This window comes from Aspergillus wentii (assembly GCF_001890725.1).
Source record: "Aspergillus wentii DTO 134E9 unplaced genomic scaffold ASPWEscaffold_6, whole genome shotgun sequence".
NCBI classification, from domain to species: domain Eukaryota; kingdom Fungi; phylum Ascomycota; class Eurotiomycetes; order Eurotiales; family Aspergillaceae; genus Aspergillus; species Aspergillus wentii.
The window spans coordinates 502,172-528,181 of record NW_024467837.1 but is presented as its reverse complement, the minus strand read 5'-3'; the positions used below and the strand labels follow the sequence as shown (position 1 = coordinate 528,181).

The 26,010-nt window shown below is 47.4% G+C and overlaps 10 protein-coding genes across 10 annotated transcripts; 5 read left to right on the top strand and 5 right to left on the bottom strand.

Moving 5' to 3' along the window:
• Window positions 1-1,428: 1,428 nt before the first annotated feature.
• On the bottom strand, window positions 1,429-2,111 carry ASPWEDRAFT_42850 (uncharacterized protein). The gene is made up of 3 exons (XM_040835876.1): window positions 1,800-2,111; window positions 1,543-1,742; window positions 1,429-1,496 (listed from the first exon to the last, which is right to left on the bottom strand). Exons 1-3 carry the CDS (start codon window positions 1,902-1,904, stop codon window positions 1,487-1,489), a joined length of 315 nt encoding a protein of 104 aa, XP_040686498.1. The 5' UTR covers window positions 1,905-2,111; the 3' UTR covers window positions 1,429-1,486.
• A 1,028-nt stretch (window positions 2,112-3,139) lies between these two features.
• ASPWEDRAFT_594015 (uncharacterized protein) lies at window positions 3,140-4,776 on the top strand. The gene is made up of 4 exons (XM_040838451.1): window positions 3,140-3,424; window positions 3,485-3,789; window positions 3,842-4,169; window positions 4,235-4,776. Exons 1-4 carry the CDS (start codon window positions 3,248-3,250, stop codon window positions 4,559-4,561), a joined length of 1,137 nt encoding a protein of 378 aa, XP_040686497.1. The 5' UTR covers window positions 3,140-3,247; the 3' UTR covers window positions 4,562-4,776.
• On the top strand, window positions 4,743-7,459 carry ASPWEDRAFT_61081 (uncharacterized protein; the record flags this gene model as incomplete). The annotated part of the gene is made up of 2 exons (XM_040838557.1): window positions 4,743-4,791; window positions 5,070-7,459. The coding sequence occupies 2 exons, from the start codon at window positions 4,743-4,745 to the stop codon at window positions 7,217-7,219; spliced, it is 2,199 nt and encodes a 732-aa protein (XP_040686496.1). The 3' UTR covers window positions 7,220-7,459.
• erg20 (bifunctional (2E,6E)-farnesyl diphosphate synthase/dimethylallyltranstransferase) lies at window positions 7,447-8,541 on the bottom strand (the record flags this gene model as incomplete). Its single annotated transcript, XM_040837807.1, has 2 exons — window positions 7,447-8,370; window positions 8,425-8,541. The coding sequence occupies 2 exons, from the start codon at window positions 8,539-8,541 to the stop codon at window positions 7,447-7,449; spliced, it is 1,041 nt and encodes a 346-aa protein (XP_040686495.1).
• A 195-nt stretch (window positions 8,542-8,736) lies between these two features.
• On the top strand, window positions 8,737-11,536 carry ASPWEDRAFT_159022 (anaphase promoting complex subunit CDC23). The gene is made up of 4 exons (XM_040829758.1): window positions 8,737-9,293; window positions 9,348-10,062; window positions 10,111-10,294; window positions 10,346-11,536. Exons 1-4 carry the CDS (start codon window positions 9,190-9,192, stop codon window positions 11,386-11,388), a joined length of 2,046 nt encoding a protein of 681 aa, XP_040686494.1. The 5' UTR covers window positions 8,737-9,189; the 3' UTR covers window positions 11,389-11,536.
• Window positions 11,537-12,134: 598 nt separating this feature from the next.
• ASPWEDRAFT_593998 (uncharacterized protein) lies at window positions 12,135-12,629 on the top strand. The gene is made up of 5 exons (XM_040838450.1): window positions 12,135-12,190; window positions 12,240-12,272; window positions 12,323-12,370; window positions 12,422-12,454; window positions 12,504-12,629. The coding sequence occupies exons 2-5, from the start codon at window positions 12,265-12,267 to the stop codon at window positions 12,577-12,579; spliced, it is 165 nt and encodes a 54-aa protein (XP_040686493.1). The 5' UTR covers window positions 12,135-12,190; window positions 12,240-12,264; the 3' UTR covers window positions 12,580-12,629.
• Window positions 12,630-14,148: 1,519 nt separating this feature from the next.
• ASPWEDRAFT_87048 (ATP dependent DNA ligase domain protein) lies at window positions 14,149-16,300 on the bottom strand (the record flags this gene model as incomplete). The annotated part of the gene is made up of 2 exons (XM_040839577.1): window positions 14,149-15,100; window positions 15,150-16,300. Coding segments are annotated over 2 exons (2,103 nt in total), but the record flags the coding sequence as incomplete, so codon positions are not given.
• A 286-nt stretch (window positions 16,301-16,586) lies between these two features.
• ASPWEDRAFT_185287 (SF3a splicing factor complex subunit PRP9) lies at window positions 16,587-18,442 on the bottom strand (the record flags this gene model as incomplete). The annotated part of the gene is made up of 3 exons (XM_040832073.1): window positions 16,587-16,826; window positions 16,885-18,284; window positions 18,350-18,442. 3 exons carry the CDS (start codon window positions 18,437-18,439, stop codon window positions 16,802-16,804), a joined length of 1,515 nt encoding a protein of 504 aa, XP_040686491.1. The 3' UTR covers window positions 16,587-16,801.
• A 249-nt stretch (window positions 18,443-18,691) lies between these two features.
• Window positions 18,692-20,054, top strand: ASPWEDRAFT_174253 (ATP-dependent RNA helicase eIF4A; the record flags this gene model as incomplete). Its single annotated transcript, XM_040831200.1, has 4 exons — window positions 18,692-18,722; window positions 18,778-19,032; window positions 19,085-19,978; window positions 20,035-20,054. 4 exons carry the CDS (start codon window positions 18,692-18,694, stop codon window positions 20,052-20,054), a joined length of 1,200 nt encoding a protein of 399 aa, XP_040686490.1.
• A 1,230-nt stretch (window positions 20,055-21,284) lies between these two features.
• Window positions 21,285-23,407, bottom strand: ASPWEDRAFT_52944 (uncharacterized protein; the record flags this gene model as incomplete). Its single annotated transcript, XM_040837805.1, has 6 exons — window positions 21,285-21,402; window positions 21,461-21,608; window positions 21,666-22,146; window positions 22,208-22,611; window positions 22,669-22,763; window positions 22,827-23,407. The coding sequence occupies 6 exons, from the start codon at window positions 23,405-23,407 to the stop codon at window positions 21,285-21,287; spliced, it is 1,827 nt and encodes a 608-aa protein (XP_040686489.1).
• Between the last annotated feature and the right edge of the window lie 2,603 nt (window positions 23,408-26,010).

Below are 26,010 nucleotides of genomic sequence, written 5' to 3'. Positions count from 1 at the left end.
AGTGGAATAGAACGCCATACGCCACCCTTCCAGGACAGATAGAAGGCCATTGTGTTCTCCGCCTGTGTCGAATTCGATCGTCATGCATGAAGCACATCGTATCTCCCCAGCGGCAATGTAGCTTCATCTACATGGTTCGAACACTCTCTGCCCCCGTAACCTCCTTGATACAATCCAGGATATCCTGAATCGGACGAGAAATAGTATCTCTGCTTGTGGAAATGAAAGATCCAGAGTCTCCAGGTTCTTCAAATTTCCCTTCACGACTGGTCATTGCATGTTTCACGGTGACATTGAGGCCCATGGAATACACACTACCCCACTGACTACGAGCCAATACAAAGAAAGGCGCCTAGCCATTTGAATCATTCAAGGTCGGCGCTTTGAATAAAAGATCCAATCAAATCTATTTCTATCCAACCCTCGCACTTTGCTAATTCTAGAATTTACCGTGCCGGCGATGTGCAGCAGTGTGGTGAGGATACAACCCTTTGCAAAACCGGTGTCCGCATCTTATGCCCTCTTCGATTCCCATACAAGAATATAGGTCCTGTTAACTCTCTAAGTTGACTAGAATCAAGGGTCTGAAAGATAAGTTTAGTAAGCTTAGATAGCCATCCAGAACTGCTTAGCACTCACTACTAGGAGTTGAGTTCGAGGTGGCTTTTGCGCCTCGACTTGTCGAGTCACGGTGGTATTTTTGACCTTTCTAGATAAACATTCTAGTACTTTTTAACTTAAAGTTAACAATATTACCAAAATAATGAGTTTTTCATCAAGTTAAGTTCTAAAAAGTACTAAGGTACTACCTATCACTAACTCGACTCGTGTTGATATGATATCTATCTATCATAGAGGATAATATTCTTCTATACAGATCAGTTCTATTAGTCAGCCTTATTAAGCCTTAAGGGCCGAACCAGCCTAAATAGAGACAAATGGTAATATTAGAATATTATGGGCTTAGTTGGACGGTCGGTCGGCCATAGTGGCGGTGTTGCTGTCACAGCCCTCCATCGCCAGTGGGACAAATCCTGAAGCCGACTCTGAACTAGCAGCGTTAGAACAGTTCCTTCGTGTTGACCAGTTAATATAGCCAATAAGCATCAATTATTATCAACTGTTTTGTGGCAATTATTGGGCTCTACATCCTGCGACCCTGTCATCCTTTAAAGCCTGCGGCTGTGTTTCAGAGCTGTCTGCCTCAATGCTATTTGTATCTGTGAGATGGAATCCAAGAACATAAATACTAAGCATGGCAGCAATAAACTAATCTCAATTGTCATCTACCAATTACCAATTCATTACCATTCATCACTGGCTATTCTCATACAGAATACACCAACATGTCTGTGTCTACTACATCTGCTACAGATCGCTACGAGCGCCGCTTCTGGATCCACTCTCTCATCTTGAGAACGCTGGCTCTCATCTTCAACATCGTTGCTATCGTCCTCATTGCAGTGGTGACTCCCAACATAGACATCTATATCTTTGTATGTCTCCTCCTGGATTCGATTGAGCCCAGCTAACCCCCTTCAGTTCATCTGCGTAGCAATCTGGTCGTTGGTGGAAGAAATCCTTCTCATCTGCAAACGCACAAACCACCACGTCATCAATTTTGTTTTTGATGGACTCTCCGCCCTCGTTCTCTTTTCCCTTGGAGCTATCGCTGTGGTTGGAGAATTACTCCTCAAGAAACCTTTGGCGTTGGTCGCTGCTATCTTGGCCCTAGTATCTGCGTATGTCCTCCAAACTCCCTATAGAGCTATACGCTGGTACTGATGGATACGTTGTAGAATTTTCCATATTATCTTGTTCATTCGATCATGCCAACAGCTCAGGAGAGAGAGTGCGGAGGCCAAGAGGGGTAACTGGAAACCCATCGAGTCCGAGAAGACCATCGCGTATGCTTAGGTGGGATGAGATTGATTATTTTGCGTTCGTATCAAGCGTTCGAGCGATTCTTTGGTTTTTATAATGCATTTCATCTGGTGTTGAAGAGAATATGATACCCGGGTTATGTTCTTGTGCTTGCCGATGCAAGAGGCAATGTCGTCTATTGTGAAATATATTTCTGCTATCAGATCCTGCAGAGAACTCACATGCTATTCTATAGGAGTATTGATTCTTGATAAGTTAGTCATGTAGATCCTAAGATAAACGAATGATTGCAAACCAGAATGGGAATAGGCAAGGAATCCGCCCATGGTAGTATCGCTAGCGATGATGGAACCAAACTTTATATCCATGCAGCAAGAGGGGCGAGTGTCGGCTCTTCATGGCGTGTCTAATGCATGGAAGAGATAAAGGTTTGAAGGTCAAGTTGTTGTGCGAAGGATGGCCTCAGGCCGTAAGCGTCCCGTGACTTTATGGAATCACCTCTTCTGGATCTGTCTTTCTCTCTCTCTCTTTGTTTTCCAATGACTTGACAGAATCAATTCCATCCAGATCATTGCTGCTGGTACATGTTCGGCGTTTCAGGGCTGCAGGCTGTTTCAAGCTAATCATGCAGGATACTATATAGATGAACTGCATGTGATTTCCTCCAATGCTACCCTGTACGGATATTTGCCGTCTTTTCCCACACTATCTGATGCGATTAAATTTCTCAATGCTGATTGCTCAGATTATACTCAGATTCAGTGGTTGTTATCCCACCTTCGAGGCCCGCGTGTCTTTACAGCACGACAGTCATCATCATTGCATAAATGACTGCCATCTAACCAGCTTCCCTGATGGCTCGCTTCTATTATCCCTCCACGGATGATCCGGTGTGAGGAAGATTTCTGACTTAAGACAAGCCCGACACTCAGCTTCCCCTCTGATCTGCGCAGCAATGCAACACACCTAATTTGTCTCGCGGTAGGTTTTCGTGTGTACCCTCCATGGCTTATGCAGGATACTACTCAACTTCTGGCACAACGCCCAGCATGCATGATTATCGGAATCACGGCCAAGCCGCTGATAATCGAACACCCGCTAACCATGTGTTGCAGATATGGATAACGCCATCTTCACAGGGTGCCATAGTCCGACATATAAGAGGAGGGGAATACGCGGCAAAGACTTAGCCAGATGACTCCTCATCTCCTGAATCGCCCGACCTATGTGGTAAATAACCAAATTGATCTTTGGTGTTTAATATGGAAGTCTAAAGAGCTGTCAGCCCTGTGGCATATTCCATATCGCACTCCTAATTCATCATCCAAGGACTAGAGACAATTGATTTAGGAACCAGGCCATTATGGACAATTGGCCAGAGCCAAACTATACTGACCCCGCTACGCATGGACAGGGAATTGTCATCGCCAACATCATCTTTGGTGTGCTGGTCTTGGTTTCCATAGTTCTCCGTGTGTATTCGAGGGTGAGAATCACATCTAGCTTTGGTGTAGATGATATATTCATCCTTTTTGCAACAGTGAGCGCGATGACAGCTATTCTTACTCGCCAGATCGTGTTGATACTAATAGGTATACAGGCAGTCGCTTTGACAATGTATGTGGTCATGTCAGTCGGATCAGCACGATACGGATGGAATCGCCATGTTTGGGATATTCCCAGACTAGATATTTCCACAACAAAGAAACTGAACCTTGCATTTCAAGTGACATTTTCCCTGTCTTCTGGGTTGACGAAATTGTCACTACTGTGCTTCTGCAGACGTCTCTTTGGAAACACTGGAAAGCTCGCCTTCAATTTTCACTATATAATACTTACAGGAACCATATTCCTTGTCTCCGCCTGTCTTGTAGGGTTTATCCTGATCCTTCTTCTTCAGTGCCGGTGAGGCTTCGTTTCTGAATTTTCCACTGTTCCTAAACTGACATTGCCTTAGACCGTTAAAAGCATACTGGGACTCAAAACCGGCATACCACCACAATTGTCTCGATGGAGCAGAATTCATCTTTACGGCCAGTATCCTCAATACTGTGACCGATTTTCTTTGCACCTTGATCCCGATGACCTTGGTTTGGAAGTTACACATGAATTTGCGTCAGAAAATTGCTGTAGCTTACGTCTTTGGGCTCGGGATACTCATTAATATCGCCGGTGCCGTTCGTATCTATTATTATTATCAGTCGACGCAGATCACAGATGGGGACATGACATGGGTCGGCTATCCGACATATATATGTTCGACTATTGAGATAGGCCTTGGTTTGGTAAGCCGTTTTACACTTACAGTACCTCTTATTAGAAACACTCCTGAGACTGATGAATATATCAGATTGTGACTTCGGCTCCAGCATTACGCCCTCTAGTCAGCCACTACTTACCACGCCTTATGTCAGAAACTAGCTACAGGCGAGGGGATTCTCGAACCAGACCAACAAATTCGAGATCAACAACACGACCGGGAAATCAATCTGGCAGGTTTGGATCTAGATCGTACTTAGCCCCAGATCATCCTGTACCTTTAGTCAACACTCAACTTTACAAAGGCCCTCGAGCGTTCGATGGTATCAGGGTTACTCAAACGGTTGAATTGACGGCTTTTTATCAAAATACTGAGCAGAACAGTTTCTGTGGCCATTATGAGGGAAGACCTCAATAATCGCATCTCGACAACTCGGGCAGTGATGGAACATAGGTATATCTATTCCAAATTTATGACAATAAATCCTCAAATATTTCTGGTGTATCCTCGGCATATCTAAACCCGAAATATCACCAGGCTAAACCCCGCAAATGAGGAGAAGGCTGCTACTCTAGAATAGTCCTATGTCTTGTTCTTGATGACACCTCTCAGAGCCATCCCAGGCAAAGAAAATGATTATCCTTTGAGTAACAGCTATTCGTGGGATTAGTATTGAATTTGAATCCCGGAATTTCTGGACATCAGCACCTCGACTCTGGTCCAGTGGAGGCCTCGACTATTCTCTAAGGCCACTTTTATTCAAAAGAACCGACTTATTCCTGCTGGATATCTCATTGAAGCTCAACATAATTCTAAATCATCGCCCAAAGGTGCCGACGAGTACCAATGTTCAAGCTTTTGCACCTTCTCGGACCCCTATTACTTGCTTTCTCCTTATTTGAAAGACACTTTGTCATTGCAGCAGAATTACCACGGCCCATCGATCGCAAGAAAGTAGTTTCTCGCTTCAATCCTACGCGCAATGCCAGCTCAAATACTACCCCTATGCAGGTGGGAAACGGGAACTTTGCATTCGGAGCAGATATAACAGGACTGCAAACATTCTTGCCTTTCAACATTCTCTCCTCATGGGGATGGCATAATTCGTCTTTACCCACTACTTTTGGCGAGACCTCGCCGTCAGACTATACAGGGCTTGACTGGTGGACACATGGGAGACTGGTCAATTACGCGATACCAAACGAACAGGAGCCGGAAATCTCGCAATGGCTCATTGCGAACCCGCATCGAATTAATTTGGGAAGGATTGGGTTTGTGTTCCTCGGGGATGATTGGAATATCACCGAGCATGATCTGACTGATAAATTTCAAGAGTTGGATATCCAGCAGGGCAGGTTGGAATCCAGATTTTCGATAAATGGAACCGCCACAACGGTATGGACATGGGTCGATCCAGCGTTCGATACGGTGGCTATCCGAGTGCAGTCTGAATTGCTCTCTCAGCAAAATATCGCCTTATTCTTTGACTACCCTTACGCTACGGACAAGAAGAAATTCGAAGCCCCATTTGTGGGAGATTGGGCGGCAGTCTCTAATCATACGACCGAGTTGTTCTTTGGAGAGGGAGAGGAAGAAGCTCAAACAAAGCATAAAATGGACAATACGACCTACTTTACCGCATTGCATTGGAATGGCAACGCATCAATCACTAGGAACGTCAACTCCCACCGGTACATCTTACAGCCAGACTTCAGTCCCACTGGCGAGTTTGAAATCACAGCGACCTTCTCAAGTGAGATGATGCCTCAAGAACCATCTGATGTCACTTCAGTCAGCTCCAGCTCCAAGAAATGGTGGAAAGACTACTGGGAAACCGGATCCTTTATCGACTTAACCACTACTGGAAACACAACAGCCATTGAAATCCAACGACGTATAATCCTCTCGCAGTACCTGTTAGCAGTCAACGAAGCCGGCGATGACCCCCCACAAGAGTCAGGCCTCGTTAACAACGGCTGGTATGGCAAGTTTCACATGGAAATGTATCTCTGGCACTCGGCACATTGGATACCCTGGGGAAGATACCCGCTACTCGAACGTAGTATAGGCGTATACGAACGGTTTCTATCATCTTCAATAGACCGAGCCAAAGAGCAAGGCTATGACGGCGCTAGATGGGGCAAAATGAGTGACCCCAGTGGAAGATCAGCACCAGGCGAGATTAATTCTCTGCTGATATGGCAGCAGCCGCATATTTTTTATTTTGCAGAAATGGAGTATAAGTTTACCTGTGATGATGCGCAGAAAAGGAAATCAATTCTATCAAAATGGGACAACATACTCAGCGCATCTGCGGATTTCATGGCTTCGTTTGCATTCTGGAATACGTCAACGGGGGTCTATGATCTCGGCCCACCTATGTATCCTGCATCAGAGAATACACCACCAAACAGTACCATCAACCCTACTTTTGAGCTTGCATATTGGCGGTTTGGTCTGGAAACCGCCATAGCCTGGAAAGAGCACCAGGGCAAGCCAGCGCCGTCATCATGGAAGCACGTCGTCGATCATCTCGCACCATTGCCCAGAGTGGCAATAGCCAGCGGGCTGGACGATGAGCTCGTGACCACATACACCCTCTACGAAGGCATACCTGACATGTGGACGGATCCAGAAACTGTCACCGATCACCCGATGCTCGCTGCCATCTACGGGCTCTTGCCCGCCTCGAGAGCAGTGAGCCGATCAATCGCTGTTGCGACCGCTGAGCAGGTTGCCCGGGTTTGGAATTTCACCGACTGTTGGGGTTGGGACTTTCCGATGTTGGCGTTGAATGCGGCCCAGGTAGGGGATGTCGATGCGGCGATGCGATACCTGGTGGACGAGAACCTTGCGTTTGATGACGTGGGAATGCCTGTAGGGCCGGGAGATAAGGCGCCTACGCCATATTTCCCGGCGAGTGCGGGACTCTTGTTTGCTGTGGGAATGTTAGCTGGGGGATGGATTGGGGGTGAGGCATCTGATGTGGGACAAGGTGGTCGGTTTCAACGGTTAGTGCCTGGGTTTCCGGCCGAATGGGAGGTAGATGTGGAAGGGTTTGAAAGAATGCTGTGAAACGTCGGAGAGCTCTCGGAATTGGGATCCAGTGTTCGTATTGGTCAAAACATTAATGCATGACAGTATATACAGTCATGTTATGTGCGTTATTCTGTTACTCTATAGGCTATCTAGCGGGGGGTATTTGCGTAAAAAGAATATGCGCAAAGTCGCTGGCATAACAAAAAAAACCCAGGACTGAGAGAAGGGTAATTCCCTTCTCAGCAAAGCCTGTTTATAATTATCTATTTGCTGCGCTTGTAGATTTTGGACAGGAAAGCCTCAAAGACTCCCTTCTTCAGGCCCTGGCTCTCATCCAATGCGCCGATCTTGGTCCGGATCTCTCCAACAACCTTCTCTTCGTAGTCCTGGTAGACCTTCTCCAGGTTGAGCTCACGGTAGATGACCTTGACCTTGGCTTCTAGTTCATCGTCCTTGCGGCCGTAAGCGGCGTCGAGAGTCTTGCGTTGCTCCGCACTGGCGAGCTGCAGAGCCTGGTTGATGATCCACGAGCACTTGTTGTCCTTGATATCGGTACCGATCTTGCCAATGACGGCCGGGTCACCGTAGGCGTCGAGGTAGTCATCCTGGACCTGGAAGTACTGGCCCAGGGGAATGAGGATGTCGTGGGTCTGTTTGAGGTTCTCAGGGGTGGCGAGCTGCAGGTAGTGCAGAGCCAATGCGACGGGGAGGTAGAAGCTGTAGTAAGCGGTCTTGTAGGTGACAATGAACATGTACTTCTCCATGGAGAAGTTGTCCAGGTCGACATGGTCCTCGGGGGCAGTGATCAGGTCGCACAGCTGGCCCAGCTCTGTCTGCCAAGCGGTCTCGTGGAACAGCTCAACAAGATCAATGTAGGCGGGATGGGAGCGGAAGTGCTTCTTAAGGATAACATAGATTCCGGATTCGAGCATGAAGGCATCGTTGATGGCGATCAGGCCGACTCCCTGGTGACGGTACCAGCAGGGCTGACCACGACGAGTGATCGAGCTGTCCATGATATCATCGCTGACCAGGAAGAAGGCCTGGAGAAGCTCGGTCAACCATCCCAAAGTGCTGAGGTGCTTGAACTGCTCGTCGGTCAGGGGCTTCTGGAGGAGTGCGAGACCGGTGTCGGGCACGGAGAGACCACGGTTGAGCTTTCCACCGGGGACATTGACATGGAGGGCCTAAAAATGAAGCCAATTAGTATATTGATTGTTTCTGCAGTAGAGGTAACCTACGTTGTTAAACCACTCCAGGGCATTGTCGGGCAAGTTGTATTTCTTTGCGTGGTCCAGGAGGTCCTGGGCCAAGGAGGGGAAAACCGCCTCGAAATCGGCACGCTGAGTAGTAGTCATTGTGGGAGACTGTCGATGATGAAGACAGAGAAGAGAAGCCCGGATCAACACCAGGAACAAGGAGAATATAAATAGGGCACTCGGACAATCCTAGCAGGATACCAACACAATCCTCGTGCTGCAACGGGGTGCACAGGCGGAGTGGGAGGGGCCCCCGCCTGTTGTTTGCCGTGTTTGCTTCGTTTGCTTATCGCCCAAAGTGGCAGTTTGTCGACGGCATCATCATCGTCCGTCGCAGGATCACCGCAGCTCCGTTATTGATCCCAAATTGACATCGCAACTGGCGATATCGGCTCCTTTTATCCTTCCTGCTTAATCCGTTGCCTATCCTGGTCTGATCATTTGATTGCGGCCGTCTTGAGCAGCGAGGTGCTCCCATTGCCGACCAATCCCCACCTTCACCTTGATTTGAAGTCGCGTCCAGCTTATATCAGAAAACGAGACAATCGCGTTTTATATTCCTTTTGGCGTATCCCTGCAGCTGACAGTCCCATGATTGGGCCTGGAATATGAGATCATCGCCCAATACGCCATAATCAAACCGGAAACATCTGCAGACTTTCTAGCGCGACCCACGTATCGACCTTCCGAGACTTAGAGCTGGAATCTTGTGATTGGAATCGCACGAGTGTGAAATAATCGGTCACAATGGCAGCGAATTTTACAGAGGATAATATCAAAGAGCTGAAATATCGGCTGGAGGATGCCGCGATAAAGTGCTCGGAGCGCTGTCTCTACCAGTCTGCGAAATGGTAAGCTCGACAATGCATGCTGGTCTCCGTGAGCTGACAACAGTCGCAATATAGGGCCGCGGAAATGCTCGATACCCTCCTACCAATTGATCAATATGACACCGATCCCGACTCCCCGATGGACCTTGCAGATGCCCCGCCTGCTCCAAGCCCTTATCTCCGAGTCCAAGATCCCCTCGAAGCTTCATTGGAAGCACAAGAAGCCCACAAATACTTACTGGCAAAGTCCTACTTCGACACTCGGGAATATGATCGCTGCGCTGCCGTTTTTCTCCCTCCAACCGTACCTCCTGTTCCACTCTCGACCACGTCCCCAAACCCGAAGTCACGACACTCATTGACACCGCAAAAAGGGAAGGCCAAAGCGTCACCTTTTGCTGGAGTGAAGGAACACAGCGGCTCTAGGAATCCTTACCCTAAGATCAGTCAAAAATCGCTATTTCTCGCCCTGTATTCCAAGTACCTAGCAGGAGAGAAGCGAAAGGATGAGGAGACGGAGATGGTATTAGGGCCAGCGGACGGGGGAATGACAGTCAACCGAGCACTTCCTGATCTGGCACGAGGCCTGGAGGGGTGGTTAACAGAGCGACGAGAGAAGGGACTAGAAGACCGTGGACAGGGATGGCTAGAATATCTCTATGGTGTCATTCTTCTCAAGGGACGAAATGAAGAAGAGGCCAAGAAGTGGCTTATACGAAGTGTTCATTTGAACCCGTTCCATTGGGGTGCCTGGCAAGAGCTGAATGACTTGCTCGCGAGCACAGAAGACGTGCGTGTTTCCCTGACTTGGCCCCACTGATAACTAATTGCTGGGCAGTTGAAACAAGTTGTCGACCTCCTCCCGCAAAATATCATGACCCTCATATTTCACGTTTATTGCAGCCAAGAGCTATACCAGGCCACCGAGGATACCTACCAGGCTCTGTCGGAGCTTGAAACTATATTCCCCACCAGTGCATTCCTCAAGACACAGAGGGCGCTACTTTATTACCATTCAAAAGGTATTTCATTCTACAATGACCGCTTTGCAATACTGACCAACTTGATTGCAGATTTTGAAGAAGCATCCCATATATTTACCGAAATCCTCATTACTTCCCCACACCGTTTAGACAGTCTTGACCATTACTCGAATATTCTCTATGTTATGGGTGCACGTCCGCAACTTGCCTTTGTCGCCCAGGTGGCTACTGCCACTGATAAATTCCGTCCAGAAACATGCTGTGTGGTTGGGAACTACTACTCCCTCAAGTCTGAGCACGAAAAAGCAGTGATGTACTTTCGACGAGCTCTGACGCTCGACCGGAACTTCCTCTCTGCCTGGACACTCATGGGGCACGAGTACATTGAGATGAAGAATACGCACGCAGCGATTGAGTCATACCGCCGTGCTGTCGATGTTAATCACAAAGACTACCGCGCCTGGTATGGTTTAGGTCAGGCATACGAAGTACTGGACATGTCGTTTTACGCCTTATTCTATTACCAACGTGCGGCAGCATTGCGGCCTTATGACCCCAAGATGTGGCAAGCAGTGGGATCGTGCTACGCCAAGATGGGACGCATAGACCAGAGTATTAAGGCGCTGAAGCGGGCCCTGGTCGCGGGCTCCTACTACGCCGAAGATGCATCACAAGTCGGGGGAATGGACGGGCCAGGGCGGAAGATTCTCGACCCAGAGACACTCCACCAAATTGCCACACTTCACGAACGCCTCGGGGATGAAGACGAGGCAGCCGCGTACATGGAACTCACCTTGCAACAAGAATCCGGCCAAGTTGCACAGGAAGAGGAACCAGTCTCTTCGGACGAGGACGACGACCAATCAGGAAGCGAAACTCAAAACCGCACACGTCGCAAGCGACAGTCTTCGGTGGAAACCAAAAACGAGGAAGAAGAGGATGGATGGCATGGAACCGGTGTGACAGCAACGACATCCAAGGCGAGATTATGGCTTGCCCGTTGGTCCCTGCGCAATGGAGACCTTGAACGGGCCGATCAATTGGCGGGAGAGCTGTGTCAAGATGGAGTGGAAGTGGAGGAGGCCAAAGCATTGATGAGAGATGTACGGGCAAGGAGAGAGGGGGATGAGTAGTGCATGACTTTGTTTCTCTTTCAATTCGATAAATCATGGGCTAGCGAGGCGTTCTATTATGGATGAACAGTCTGTATGATCAGGTTTAATAAAAGCATAACCATTTCTGAATTATCTACACATGGACTCTCACGGGCCTCGAAGTGGCCACCAACAGTATTCACTCCATCGAGATGATATCACTACTATGATATCCCAAGCATAAAAAGTCTTTATCTGGTTCGGCTCTTCGGTCTGAATGGCTTTATCCCTGCATCTTCAATCACAATCACATCGATGCTATTTTTGCTTATTTCCAAGGGAGCCAGTTAGGGCGGATCTAGAGAAAATAGTCTGGGCAGTGGATGCCACCAACTCTCATTCTGTCTACCCAACATTTTATGGTTTGTAGGGCCAGCTGAAGTGTCACGGTCGTACAGCAGATATAGTCCAGTCAAGCATTTTTGTCATTCGTGCTTAATCTCTAGCGTCCAGGATGATAATCTGCCGATCGACAGATCTTCACCATAGATAGGAGCTTGCTTTTGAAATTGAGTCTTGTTTTGGGGTTTCGAGTTCAACCATTCCAGGCTTGATTTGATTTTTATGAGTTTAGAGTAGGGGACGAGGTGAAGATATAAAGCCAGCTGCTGGTCACCTCATCGGTGCATCTTCTTCCATCATCTTTATCATCTTCTTCGTCTTCACTACACTATTATCCAGCCAATCTAATCTAATCAACATGCGTCTTTTCTCCGTCGCCATTGCCTCGCTGTCTCTGCTGGGCGCTGCTGCAGCCCTGCCTACTGACGACGGTCCATTGGTAACACCATCTCTCAACATCTTAGATTCATCCTGCTAATATATCCCAGGACTGCTACGGCAGCTGTCTCATCAATGGAACCGTAACCACCCCATCCCTATCCTCTATATGAACCCACTGACTTGTGCAAAGGCACCCCCCGCATGCGTCGACCAATGCTGGAATCCCTTCCAGAAGAGGGTAAGCAATATCCATCTCCAGTCAACTGTATCCAGACTAACCATGCCATAGAACTGCTTCACCCAGTGCCTTGAGCGTGGAGAGGTAATGCTTTGAAAATCTTATGAGGATGAATAGTTGCTAATATATACAGAGCTGGGACACCTGCGCGGACCAATGCAACAACTAGAGCAGATCAGTCATGCTCTTTACAAATCGGCTGTGCTTGATATGAGTTATTGGGGGATACCATGGATATGAGATATGTAATTGCGAGTGATTTACCTGTTATTAATTGAATAAACAAGTTTAAAGTGACTTCATCTGAAGACCCACCATGGCGATCTCCAGCTGAGCTGTGTATTTTGCTTTTTCTGCTCAACAAACTCTCGATTCGATACTTACATGTGGTCTATACACGTAGTACCTCCACAGGAATCAATCTCTGCCGGGTGTTGTTGCTGCCCTGTCTACCGATAACATCCCATCTGATTCGAGATAAGTACCTGTACCTAGTAAATAATATGGGCTGTCTTTCATCTCTAACCCATGGAGAGTTTATTAGAGCTTAATTACCAGTGATAGAGGGAGTGAGTATCTCATTAATACATCATGTCTCTACTAGATGGTGTTGAGGGTATGCTGGCCCTAGTATCAGGTTTTGCTATGATGTATTCGAGAGCAAGTAGGATATAATTCAACGGGATATATTATACAGATACACAAAGAGTTTTCAAAAATCAATATTGACCAGCAAAATGAACCAAAGGTTCAATCGAAATGAACTCTCCCAACGAGGTCAACTCGTCTTTTTCAAATATAATCGCGACTTTTGGCGCGCCTGTCTTTTTTGAACCATCGTCAACCCAGTCCACGTTCTTTTGATTATTGCTTTCCCATGGTTTGCAGGGAATTTCACCGGTAGTCTCATTTGTAGACCCCGATTCCTCAGGGCTCCATGAGATACAGGCATAGAAATATTCTTTCCCAATACTCTCCCACGTAGAACGTAAGCAGAGCCTGAGGTCGTCCTTGTCTACTTCCAGATTCAAGAAGTTTGCATCGAGGAAAAATATCTTCCCTCTGGAAGGCAAGTTTGGAGCCTTGTGTATAAGTTTGTTGCTGAACTCAACAAGTTCTGCACCAAGTAACCCCTTACCACTTTCAATCAGAACAAGACCCAAGGCCATGTCCTGAGAGACCGCAAAGGGATTAGAGTTCTTGAGATCCGTTCGAGTCTCCTGCGAGACTAGTTTTTGGAAGAAAACATCGATTTCATGTGTAAACTCCACATCCAAATGGGAAGTGCATTGTTTCTCGGGCAGAATAGCATGGTTGATATAGAATGGAACTACTTCCAAGGGCGACTTGGCTGATGTTTGAGAAGATTTGGATATAACGGATGCCCCATTTGCAACCCCAGTCCTATCTACACAGCGTTTCCTGGTCTTAAGCGGACTAACCGCTGCATTCACCGGTTTTGGTGTATTGAAATTCTGGGTCAGTGGATTCGACTGTGCGGTTTTTAAAGATGGATCATCAAGCTTTCGTTTTCGAGAGTTGGGCTGTGAAGATAAATTGTCATTTTCAGCCAGGAAATTCCCATCGGGGTAAGATTCATCGGACGATGATACCGATTCTGCCGTTTTGTCAACATAGATATCGATGTTATTTTTGGCAACGTTGGTGTCTTTTCGCAACTGGGGCCTTTCCGCTGAACCTTCCTGTGTAGAGTCCAGACCTGATTGACTATTTCTTGGGCTATTCGGCCATGTGGAGCGTTTGACTGGGCTGAGTGCTGGTCTGGAGGATGTACTAGTTGTAGATACAACACTTTGTGATCGTTGGACAATATACTGTGCAGATCCAGTCCCCTGTTTCAAACGCTTAGTCCATTCCTCATGTTCCTGGACATCCTCGCCAGGCACTGATCGGGCGCTTTCAGCCAGAAGCTGCAGCTCTGATAATGAAACCGCGTCTTCAAACGTCCTATCCCAATGGGTTTTTTGGATCCGAGGGAATCGAAGGGTATAGATTCGAGATCCCGAGCGTTTCTCGAATCCACTTCCAAGCATCTCAACGACAAAGGGAGTCTTAAATATGACATCTGCATGTGGGATAGTTGACTGTCCGTATTCCACACAAAAACCATAACCTGACTCGGGACCGCAGGCTCTGAACTCGCCGAATTGGTTGAGTATTTGCATGTTTCGCTCACTCATGCAATTTCGATCGATCACATCAACCACTCGAAACTTGGGTGTTGCGTTGAATTGACACACAGCCTGCTTATTGTCGAGACATCCGATGAAGAAGTGTGTCCATAATAGCTTGCGGATCTTCTTCAACGCAGTAGCATCTCGAGCCTCGTATTTTGCACCAACCAGTGCAAGATCCACTGTATCTCCTAATCCTGGTATATAGTCCTTCTTCAGCTTTATCCAGCGGCCGTATGCGCCTCTTGTCTCCGTAGAAAGAATCGGGAAATATGGATCGTCGCATCCTTTCAACACAAATCCTTCCCATCGTTCTTCAACGCCTTTAGCAAATATACTCTCGAGCCTAACCTGACCGTCGAAACGGGAGAAATCTATGATTCTCTGCTCGGCAATATCAGCATGACCATCTATAACCTGTACCGCATCTTTTAGTAGTAGTCGCCTTTCCCTATGTGGTTTTCTCAGACAGACATCATCGTCAAGGACCAGAATGTCGAAGAGCACAATCATCAAATGCTCGTAAGGTTGTGGCCTGGCTATAGTCAGACATGTCCTGGTCTCACTTTATATGCTTCACTCACGGAGAATCATGGTCTGTTCCAATAAAGACACCAGACCGAGAGATGAACTTGCGCAACTTGTGAAAGTCTGCTATCTTTCCGTGTTTGCTACTCCAAACAAGCAGCTCGCCCTCTACTATACAACGACGAGAAAATCTACACTCGGACGTTCCTATTCTCAAGGCCTGCTTGAGGATATGATGGACTCCCGATCTATCTGCCGTTGAATCCTTGCCACTTTTTGAGAATATCTGGATGGAGTTCGGATGCTTGGTCAGGTCGATGTGTATCTGGCAGTATTCGCCATCATACTTTCTCTCCATACTCATTCGGCGACGGTCCACCATTCGACAGCAGTGTTTGATACTGCGAGCTTTATAGTACTCCGGCCGCCCAATCTTAATACCAACCTCAGGATCCAAATACTGTAAGGCCTTGGTACTCAGATCTTTGGCCAGACCAGGCTCTGGCTGGGCTGGGAAGAAATTTATTGGTTCGGAAGCCAGTGTTTTCAACGCAGATTCGAACGAGTCCTGGAAAAGCAAAAGCTGAGGAAGCAAAAAATGCAAGCTCTTCATCGTGAACCTTTGCGGCAAGACTACTGGAAAGTAGCTTTTGAGTATCATTCGAGTAAGCCATTTAGCATCTCTGCTACTCAGGCGTAGATATAAAGGACCCAAAGCGCCCTCCACGTCAACTGCCGTACGCTGTCTGCGTACCTGCGGCCCAGAGAACCTACATCGCGAGGCGATATTATTCAAGGCCACATCGATCTCCTCTACTGTGACTTCTCTACCGCGTGGAATGTCATTCTCGGCCTGCCGCATCACATTCTCCACGCATTCGCCTAGATCAACTCCTCCGGAATGGCGCCAGCGCTCAAGCTCCTGCCTCCGTGAAGAGCCCAACAGCAGACATCGACCAATTACCCTTTCTAGGGAAGTGTCCTGCAGCCAGTATACTCTGTCGGTTCTCTTTTCCGGAAACAAGCACGAGAGAAGGGCTAGTTGGTCCGTGTCTTTGCTATGTATTCGCTTGCCATGCTGCGTAAACCACCGGGCTACAGCCCGTGTGTCCAAATTTTTGTTCCTTGCCGCCGTGGACGCTTTTTCAATCCGGTTATTCTCGAGGGTCGAGAGGAGTTCACACAGGTAGGTGAAATTGAACCCCATATGGCAATTTTGGCCTCCAAGCCACGGCTCAAATGGGTTACTGGGCTATGGGCCGTGTCGCGGGGCTAGAAAAGACAAATTAAACATGATATAGCAGACTCGAAACAGAATACATCCCACGATAGGATTTGAGAGATTAGGACGAGCGAGTGAGGGAAGTGACGCGAAACCCTAGGGAAGCGTGTCCATGGATCGCGAAAACACGTGATCTAAAGTGCCGATGAGATATTGCACACTACAACCAGAGGACTTCAACTTTGGATGCAATAGCAGATAATATGATCGTACGGATGATGGTAGTCTTAATAGAATACATGAGGACATGGCCACAGCGGCCATGATCTAACAGATCGTCATCCCCAGCCTAGAATAACCCAACCAGCAACATAATCCTATGGAAATGATAACATTGACACCCGCCAAACTCCAAGCTTTTCAATAATGAAGAGGAAACTGCAGAATATGATAGTTGGGAATATAAGACAAAGGTCGAAAAATAAATCAGAGGATGCCCTGTTTTTGGAGACTAGAAAGAGTTGGAAATTAGTATAATCATTCTAGAGTTGGGAAGTGTCAAGACATACTCCAGGTATATTCTCTCCGGCATAACATTTCCCTCCGCGTCCTCCATTTGTACGACGTTGTCGGTATGGTCCCGATCCTTCTTGCGGTCTTGTTCGAGTTTCTCCCATAGCCTGATGGCATCGTCGATCCGAGTGATCTCGCGGAAGAGGTTGGTATTCGACGTGATACCCAGACATTTCAAGCCAAAGATATGAAGAGCCTCAGAAAAGTGTTTGTCGAAAGCGCGACGGCCCATGTACACAAAGTTACCGCAGATTTCACAGGTATATTCAACACCCAAGCCGTGAAGCTTGTAAAGCCAGTATGGAATGGGTTTGCCATCCCAAGCCAACGGCAATTTAAGAGGGTTGTAGATTCGCTCATCTCCTTCATCATCAGAGGGCTCGTTGCCGCGACCATCGGCACCAAGACTTTCGGGCTCAGCCAGCAAAGCTTCAAGCTCCATCTGGCGTTCTCGCTCCGTCATACCCTGTCTGCGTTCCACATTGATCCGCGTTGCTTGACGTTCGGATTGGAGAGCTTGCGCTAGTGATCGAATCCGGTGCTCACGCTCTGCCACGGCACGTTCCTTCAAGCGATAAGCTGCAGACTGAACGCCTCCAGCAGGGGGTGCCGAGGTTTCGTTCGAACCAGCGGCCTTACGGGCCTCGGCGGCCCGAATGTGCTTCTTACCAGTCAAGTGATTCTTGTAAACGTTCTCGTTCTTGAATTCCTTTTCACAATCCGCACACCAGGTACCCTCGCCTGTTCCCTCGGTTTTAGGCCCTTGCGCACCGTTCTCGGCTTTCTCTTCTGTCCACCCTGGGACTTCACCTGCTGCCCATTGCTTCTCAAATTCTTCATCAAAGCTGGCGAATAGCATATCCAGATCTTGCAATGGCTTCGTCCTTTTAATGAAGCCTTCCAGGTATGTTGCAAGCTCCCCAACGTATTTGAAATATTTGTCGGAGAGCTTGTTGTTCCGCTTGATCAGAAGTTGCGGCGGGGTAAAGGAATCGAATATGTCCAGATATTGGACATATGTTAATCTTTTCACGCCGGGGAGGTTGAGATAATCTTCGTGAAGTGTCGTCAGATCCAAGTACTGCCCAAAGCCCTCCTCACCCGTAAACATGTTGTCAATCTCCATTCCAACGATTTCGCCTTCCCCGGGCTGACGGCGCTTGTAGGCGCGCTCGAGATTCTCAACAGGCTCATTTGGGTATCGCTTGTGAAAATCTTTGATGTCATCCAGCTGCTTGTAGAACTCCTCGAACTGTTCGCCGGTGGAAATGGACTGAAGTTCCTGTTCTCGTAACCCGTCGGCATCCTTGTAAATATCGAGTAACCGCTTTGATTGGTCTTCAATCCGCGTCAGGAAATGGGCAATCTCATGGTCGCGAGCCAGGCGTTCTCGGATCTAGACAGTAACTGGTAATTAGCAAACAACGATGATGAGCAAAAGGCTCAATCAGGACGACTTACGTTGCGAGGTTCGTCGGCCACGCGATCCGCAATAGCGTGCTCCAGCCGCTCGAGATCCTCGTGGGCAAATCTCTGATCTTCGAGCACCATCTTGAAGACAAAAGCGAAGCAAAAAAACGACCGTCTGTGGACGTGGTGATGATTCAATTAATGAACGTCGTCGGGCAGGTTCGCGGTGCTCAAGAGCTTTGCGGCGAGGATTCATCACGTGATCTCCGCGGTGGCACCTCGCCAGAAGTCTCGCGGACAAGCTCCTCCATCTCGCAACGACACCGAGTCAGCATTCATCCAGTGAATTGAGATACCCTTTTCTATTGTTGCAGCGGAGTGGGATTATTCATCATGGCGGACGGTATTGACAGACGTGCTGATGGTATGGCCTGGAAATGCCCGTGAAAATGTGTGTAGGCTAACAGGCGCAAATTTAGACAAGATGGAGTTCAACACCTCCAAGGAGGTCACAGTTGCTCCTACCTTCGAGGATATGCACTTGAAGGAGAGCTTGCTCCGTGGTGTCTACGCATACGGTTACGAATCCCCATCTGCGGTCCAATCCCGTGCGATTGTGCAAATCTGCAAAGGTCGCGACACCATCGCCCAGGCGCAGTCCGGTACCGGTAAAACGGCTACATTCTCGATCAGTATTCTCCAGGTTATCGATACCGTGGTTCGTGAAAGTCAAGGTAGGATAGCCTGGTAAAGGTCTTGGTGAATTTTCCAATTAACATTTCGCAGCTCTTGTGCTTTCCCCGACTCGCGAACTTGCGACACAGATTCAATCCGTTATCATGGCCCTCGGTGACTACATGAACGTTCAGTGCCACGCTTGTATTGGAGGAACAAACATTGGTGAAGATATTCGAAAGTTGGACTATGGTCAACATGTTGTGTCGGGTACACCAGGCCGAGTTGCGGACATGATCCGCAGACGCCATTTGCGCACACGGCACATCAAGATGCTGGTTCTCGATGAAGCCGACGAGCTTTTGAACCGAGGATTCCGCGAACAGATCTACGACGTTTACCGTTACCTTCCTCCTGCCACCCAAGTTGTCGTGGTTTCCGCTACCCTCCCGTACGACGTTCTTGATATGACCACCAAGTTCATGACTGATCCAGTGCGCGTCCTGGTCAAGCGTGATGAATTGACTTTGGAAGGCATTAAGCAATACTTCATTGCTGTGGAGAAGGAAGAGTGGAAATTCGATACCCTTTGCGATCTTTACGACACCTTGACCATCACCCAGGCCGTTATCTTCTGCAACACCCGCCGCAAGGTCGACTGGCTCACCGACAAGATGCGTGAGGCCAACTTTACTGTCTCTAGCATGCACGGTGAGATGCCTCAGAAGGAGCGTGACAGCATTATGCAGGATTTCCGACAGGGTAACTCTCGTGTGCTCATCTCCACCGACGTGTGGGCCCGTGGTATCGATGTTCAGCAAGTGTCCTTGGTCATTAACTACGATCTGCCTACCAACCGTGAGAACTACATCCACCGTATCGGACGAAGTGGTCGTTTCGGCCGTAAGGGTGTTGCCATCAACTTTGTCACCAGCGATGATGTCCGCATTCTCCGTGACATCGAACTTTACTACTCCACACAGATCGATGAGATGCCTATGAACGGTAAGCCACTAATTATCTGTATCTATTTTGGTATACCTCACTAACAACCCCTCCAGTTGCTGATCTTCTCTCGTAATCCACCACTTCCTCTGACTGATTATGCAATTTTCTCCCGCTTCTCTATGACTTCAATTTATAGCAATCGAGATACTCTTTTTTTGGGCAATGCCTAGGGCTAACAGGGCGCAATACTGTCATTTACGAAGATGCTAAAAACAAAAGCTACGTATGAACATGTTGAATTCAGATCCTACTCTGTAGCCGGGACCGAAAGGATAAAGAAAAGAGGCTGAACTATCGCGTGGAGGAAAGGGAAATACCACCAGACTGGTGAGTTGCTCATCCATCCTCATATCTTCCTTCCCTTCCAGCGGTATAATCTGACAGACGTCCTTGTTTTGCAGTAATCTATGAACTACATACAAAACTTCCTCTCAGTCACCCCCTTCGATTGCATGTTCTAGGATTTGATTTGCTGTCTTTCTACTTCTGACTTATCAGAAAATGCTTTGGATTCTCATTTTTTTTTTGGAGTTTGAAACGTGTTTCGGGGTTGATTCTTCTTTTTATTTATAAACATTGTTCGGGAAGTCGTCATTTTCTCTACCTTCACAACGATCTGATCACAAAATCTATCCTGTTTTTTCTCTTTCTATGTGGGCCCAAGATCTAAAACAGACTAGAAAGAATAGGAAAGTAGAGATGTAGATAACTTGAGCTAACCATATATGTATCAAGTTCACGGATTGTCTGACGCCTGGTTCTGATTCTAGTACCTACCCCGATTGAAAAACATGTAAAAATGGCACAGCCTGATGAATTCCTCCACGAGGAACCGAACAAACAATAAGAGACAAATGAAAATAATGACGGATGATGCTTTCACTCCGTCGAATTAAATCTTGCCTCCCGACACCACACCAGGACACCCGAGTTACCAAAGCCCAAAGCAGGATGAAATAGAATAAAAAAAGGATGGTGCCCTGTCAATGAAAGGAGAAGAATATACGAATGTGCAAAAGTCCGAAGAAAAATCCTCCATGAGGCCACAAAAAGATAAATGCTTATAAAGCGGATGCAAGCATGTTGTAAGACCAAAAATGGCAGTGTCTGATGCCTCTTGGAATGAATCTTGGAAAACTAGCGGACATGCATGCATATGAAGGGCGAAGGAGGAAATAAGGGAGAAAATCAATTATTCCCAGTCCAAAAGCTCCAGGTACGTCACTTGACCTTGATGCAAAAATTGCTGTTGAAGAAAAAATTTAACCGAGAAAAGAAGCTGTCAAGCTGGTTGAGGGGAAATTCATTCATAGAAGCTCGATGTTGATCGTAAAGCGCTGGTACGTGTAAGGCCATTTGAGGACACTGCTCTGCGTTTTCCTGCTGCAGCACTATGTGGTGTAGCACAATCCGGTGTCCAACTGAGGGTTTGTTAGTAAAATTTCAACCACTGCCCATCGAGGAAAAAGGCAATCTTACATTCTCACCAAGCAGTCATCCCCTGCAGAAGCAAACATGCCTGGGTTTGTGGGGTTCCACGAGATCGAGTTCACGCAACCAGAAATGTGCCCGTCCAAAGTCTCGACAAGAGTCCCATTTTCTTTGTGCCATACGTAAACACGTGAATCTTGATAAAAAGTTAGTAACGGAAATGGAAAAGAGCCTGAAAAAAAGAAAAAAATACCTTCACTTCCACTGACAACAAAGTTTTCAGCAGCGCCACCGAAGGTACTTCTGATAACAAAATGGCCTTGCTTCTGTCCTTCGAAACGGCGGACAATGTCCGTGGTGTCAATGTCGATAAGCTGAATCTCACCCTCCGACAGATTCACGAGCATGTGACGCGAATCTCTGCTCATAGCAACCGAGGTGGGTTTGCTGGACATTGGAAGACAATACTCCTCTTCGTGTGTGATGAAATTGTACACATGAATCTTCTCCTTGACATCTGCCGCAATCAGTCGTCGTCCGTCTGGGGTGATGGCACAGTCTTGAACGCGGAAGCCTCCAGGCCAAATATGAAGAGCCTGGCCTCGCATACTCCAATGGCAAAGCTGGGAGTTTGTGTCTAGAGAAGCCGTGACGAACGACTCGCCATCTGCAGCCCAGGCGGCTGCTGTAACTGGCTCACGATGGTGGTTGATTGTTAAGAGGCAACGCCCAGTCTAAGTTGAACAGGGTAAGTATAAGTAGGCTTTCCATAATTTTCTTAAGATAATTTCATACCTCAACGCTCCATACACGAGCCTTCTTGTCTTGGGAGCAGGTAATCAGTTTGGAATCGTCTGGACTCCAACTGACATGGGCAACACCATCATCGTGCTCTACCAGCTTATGTAGCACAGCGAAAGTAGTCGTATCGTAGATATTTACACCACGATCCCGGCCAGCCGTGACTAACTTTGTGCCATCATGTGAAAATTCGCAGTACCAGACCTCATCTGAGTGTTGACTCAACTCGATACTTGTTCGAAGTGGGAAATCGCTTCGTTTGCATAGATGATCTGAATACAACGAAGGTGGAACTGCAGTGTTGTGATATAGACAGTTGTTGATCTGGTTTTGCTTGACGTGATCTAATAATACGGCGAGACGATGGTCTGGAATCATTACAGACGGCGATATGGATTCTATCGAATGATTAGCAACCGATTACCATTTGTGAGAGCAGGTTAGTGCAAACGTACTCGAAAGTTCAGATAGTAAACGTTCCCGGGACGAGCTAATAGGGCCGTCCCATCCAGCTTGCTCGTGAAGATGTTCTGTTGGGCACATAAGAAGGCTATTTGAAGTCAGTGGGTTTCAATCAAACATTGAAATACTATCAGTGGTGGCAAAATCTTACCTAGAAAGGGCATGCAGTCGAGCAATATCATAATTCAAAGGTGTCAGTTCTTGACGAAGCACCATCAACGCTGCTCCAAGATTCCGAGCTTCCAGCAGCTCGAGGAACTTCTGCTGTCGCAGATAAAAGAGCATTTCGTTCTTCTCTGCGTTTGCCCCCAATGCTAATTTTTCCCTGCTCGGTGTCTTTTCGCCATTGTTATTATCATTGGTATAGAACGACTGGACCAAGATGCGTTCAGCCTCGACCCATCGTCCATCCAACACTGCATTCCTGAATGTGGCAACGCCCGAGCTTTCGAGCTGATAACCGCTTTCCCTGGTCAACTGTGATGCTGCCCCACTGTAACCTAGCTCGTACAGACTCTGGATGAGAATCCTCGTTACTTCCTCTCTATCATGGCCAAAGTATGACGGAGAATTATCCGACGATCTCGAGGAGCCATTTGATTCTCCGTTGGAAACGTATGTTGGCTGACCGTTTAGCGGATGGGACAACCCCTCTTTCCTTGACGGAGATGAGGTGGAACCATTTGACGCCTGGGAGAAGCCATTTAAATTTAACGCTCCGTCAGGCCGCATATTTGCCAGGCGCCTGCGCTTGGGGGACGGCGAATGGCCCTCTGGACGGGCGTGTGACTGGATCGTGCTCTGTTCCTGAGAAGCGGACTCGCTTCCCGTTCGATCTCCCCCCTCACTTGTATCCTCGGGTGTATCGGGTGTACTGCGACGACGTCGACGGCGATTCAACGACAGAGGCAAGCTTTCGTCTGCACCAGCTGTGCTAGAGTCACCAGTATCGCTGTCCAGCGGGAAAGGTGATGGATTTCGGTCTGTAGTGGAAGAACTTCCCTGTGGAGCGAGATGGAGAGGAGGCCAGGAACGGTATTCGGGAGCAGCCCAAGGGGGGTTGTGGGAAGAAGGATTGCGTGCCAGGTCGAAGAAGTTCAGATCTGCCGTTCCGCCTGGCTCTGTAGAAGAACCAGGTGAGCAGACCTCAATCAGAGGTGGGTCACTGATACTCGACGATAATGGGCGGGAGCTCCGTCCACGTGCTGGAGCTTGTCAAAGACCCGTACGGCCGTCTGTTCGTTTATTTTATTGGAGATAAGTTTATAATCGTCACGATGGAGCGAAGGAATCGAGGGTTCCCCCGTGAGATAGAGTGGAAGAAGATGGACCGGGCGGAGGTCTTATCGGATTCGGATTCGAGAGAAGTTCGGGGAACGAGCGTCTGCTTAGTCGGGCGATGACGAACGACAAGAAGGAGGACGGATTTTAAACGAGAAACCAGCTGATCGGAAATAATGAAGCTGGTCGAACATGAGAAACCCCGTGGAGAGCTGAAGGGAGCGGCAAGACGGAGGGCGTCGAAGCTGGAGGAGAGGAAGTTGAGGTTGTAGCAACGGCGGCTCGCCTTTAAGCTCCGTGGGGCGATGGCAGGTCACGACGGCAGACGATGAGATCCACCAGTTTGTTGGAAGAATGAGTGGATATTTCGGTTTGGCAAGGTACGAGTATTAATTCGAGTAATTTTATTGATTCTAATCAAACCCCTGGAGCTGTTGAAAAAGCAAGTACTTTACCTACATACATGGGTGTCTACGTAACTATTCGTAGAGATCGAGTCATCCCACCACTTTTACTTCATATAGCAGTATCCTTATGAAATGGCAGCAAAATACTCCAGATCTGGCTATAAAAGCATCATCTGAACCGTTAATAGCAGCTGACATATGGAAAAAACTCGCGCTCAGGCTGAAGGTAGGGATGCTCTGTTATAGGCTGAAGATCGCATACTGGACCAAGCGAATATCATCATATCATCTGGAACGGTTGGATCAGCTGCACCTGTGCCCCGTCTTATCTTTGCGTCAGTCCTCCTGATACTCTCTTCTCCTAGTATTATTTATTACACCACTCCTCAGCTAGACGACCTCATTTATTTATGTTGCAATTGTGATACTGTAGTGGGGAACAGAAAGAAAGGGATGCTGATCACTTCATCATCAGAGCCACCGCCATTCTTATCGAGTCACTACATGCAGCTATCTGCCCCGCATTCGGTATGTATCATTTTTTGATGCCAACAGTCTAAATAAATACGTGGTGCTCAGCACCAAGATATTAAATAGCTCGTTCTTTCATGCCTCTTATTTCTAAGGTGGTGTGAGGGGAATGCGATGAAGGGAGACACAGCTCAGTGCGACGGTGGGGATGGCAGGCCATTTGGTGCCATTGAAGTCATACCAGGTGGACATCTGCAAGGCACGATTGCAGTCTGACCATCGATACCCAAAGGACTATTCTGAATTAAATGCGATAATTCATTTCTGGTATTTGGAAGATTTAGCGACCATTAATGTTGGGTGTTGTTCTAGACATAGATTGTTAATGGTTGACTCTTGTAGCAGATAGTATACAACATTGTGCTATCAGAGTAACAACATCATGACGTTTATTTCCAATCATTTCCTTTGGAATATCCCTTTTTTTAATCACACTCAATCTACGGATTATTTGATCACATCAGAATCCACCAATATGATATGACCATTCCAGCCCAATATATAGCTAGAAAGACGGCACCAAATCTAGAAAACACCACAAAACTGTATACAAATTCCAGCATCGTATACAACATTCAAGAAAAAACACTTTCTCTCATATTTGCAGCCTTCCAGAATTATCCCTTGAAAGATGGCAAAACATCATCGAGCTCATCCTCTCCACTGACGACATAATGATGCTGCCACCATGATAGCCGTAGCGCCCCGAAAATAGCCACCGTCGCTTATAAAAAAGAGTGTAACATCTTCTCTATCATCTTCTTTTTTTTATCCTATCTTTCTATCCATACAAGAATATATTATTAAATCTTCATCAATCCAAAATATCTCAAACTGTCAAGATGGGCTGCGATTGTGGATCAAACTGTGCCTGCAATGGTGCCCAGGGCTGCACCTGTAACAACAACTGCGCTTGCAAAGGCTGCGGAGTATGTACCTACTGAACTCTCCTACAAAACTGGTGAAATTCCGGTATAAAGGATGGATATGATGGCTAATCTGCACTCTGTTGTATAGAAGTAACCTGTTTACCAATTACTCCACACGAATCCCGAATCGATTTGGAACGAAGGATGGGCATGATAATGTATCTCAGATAATATGGGGTTATGAATA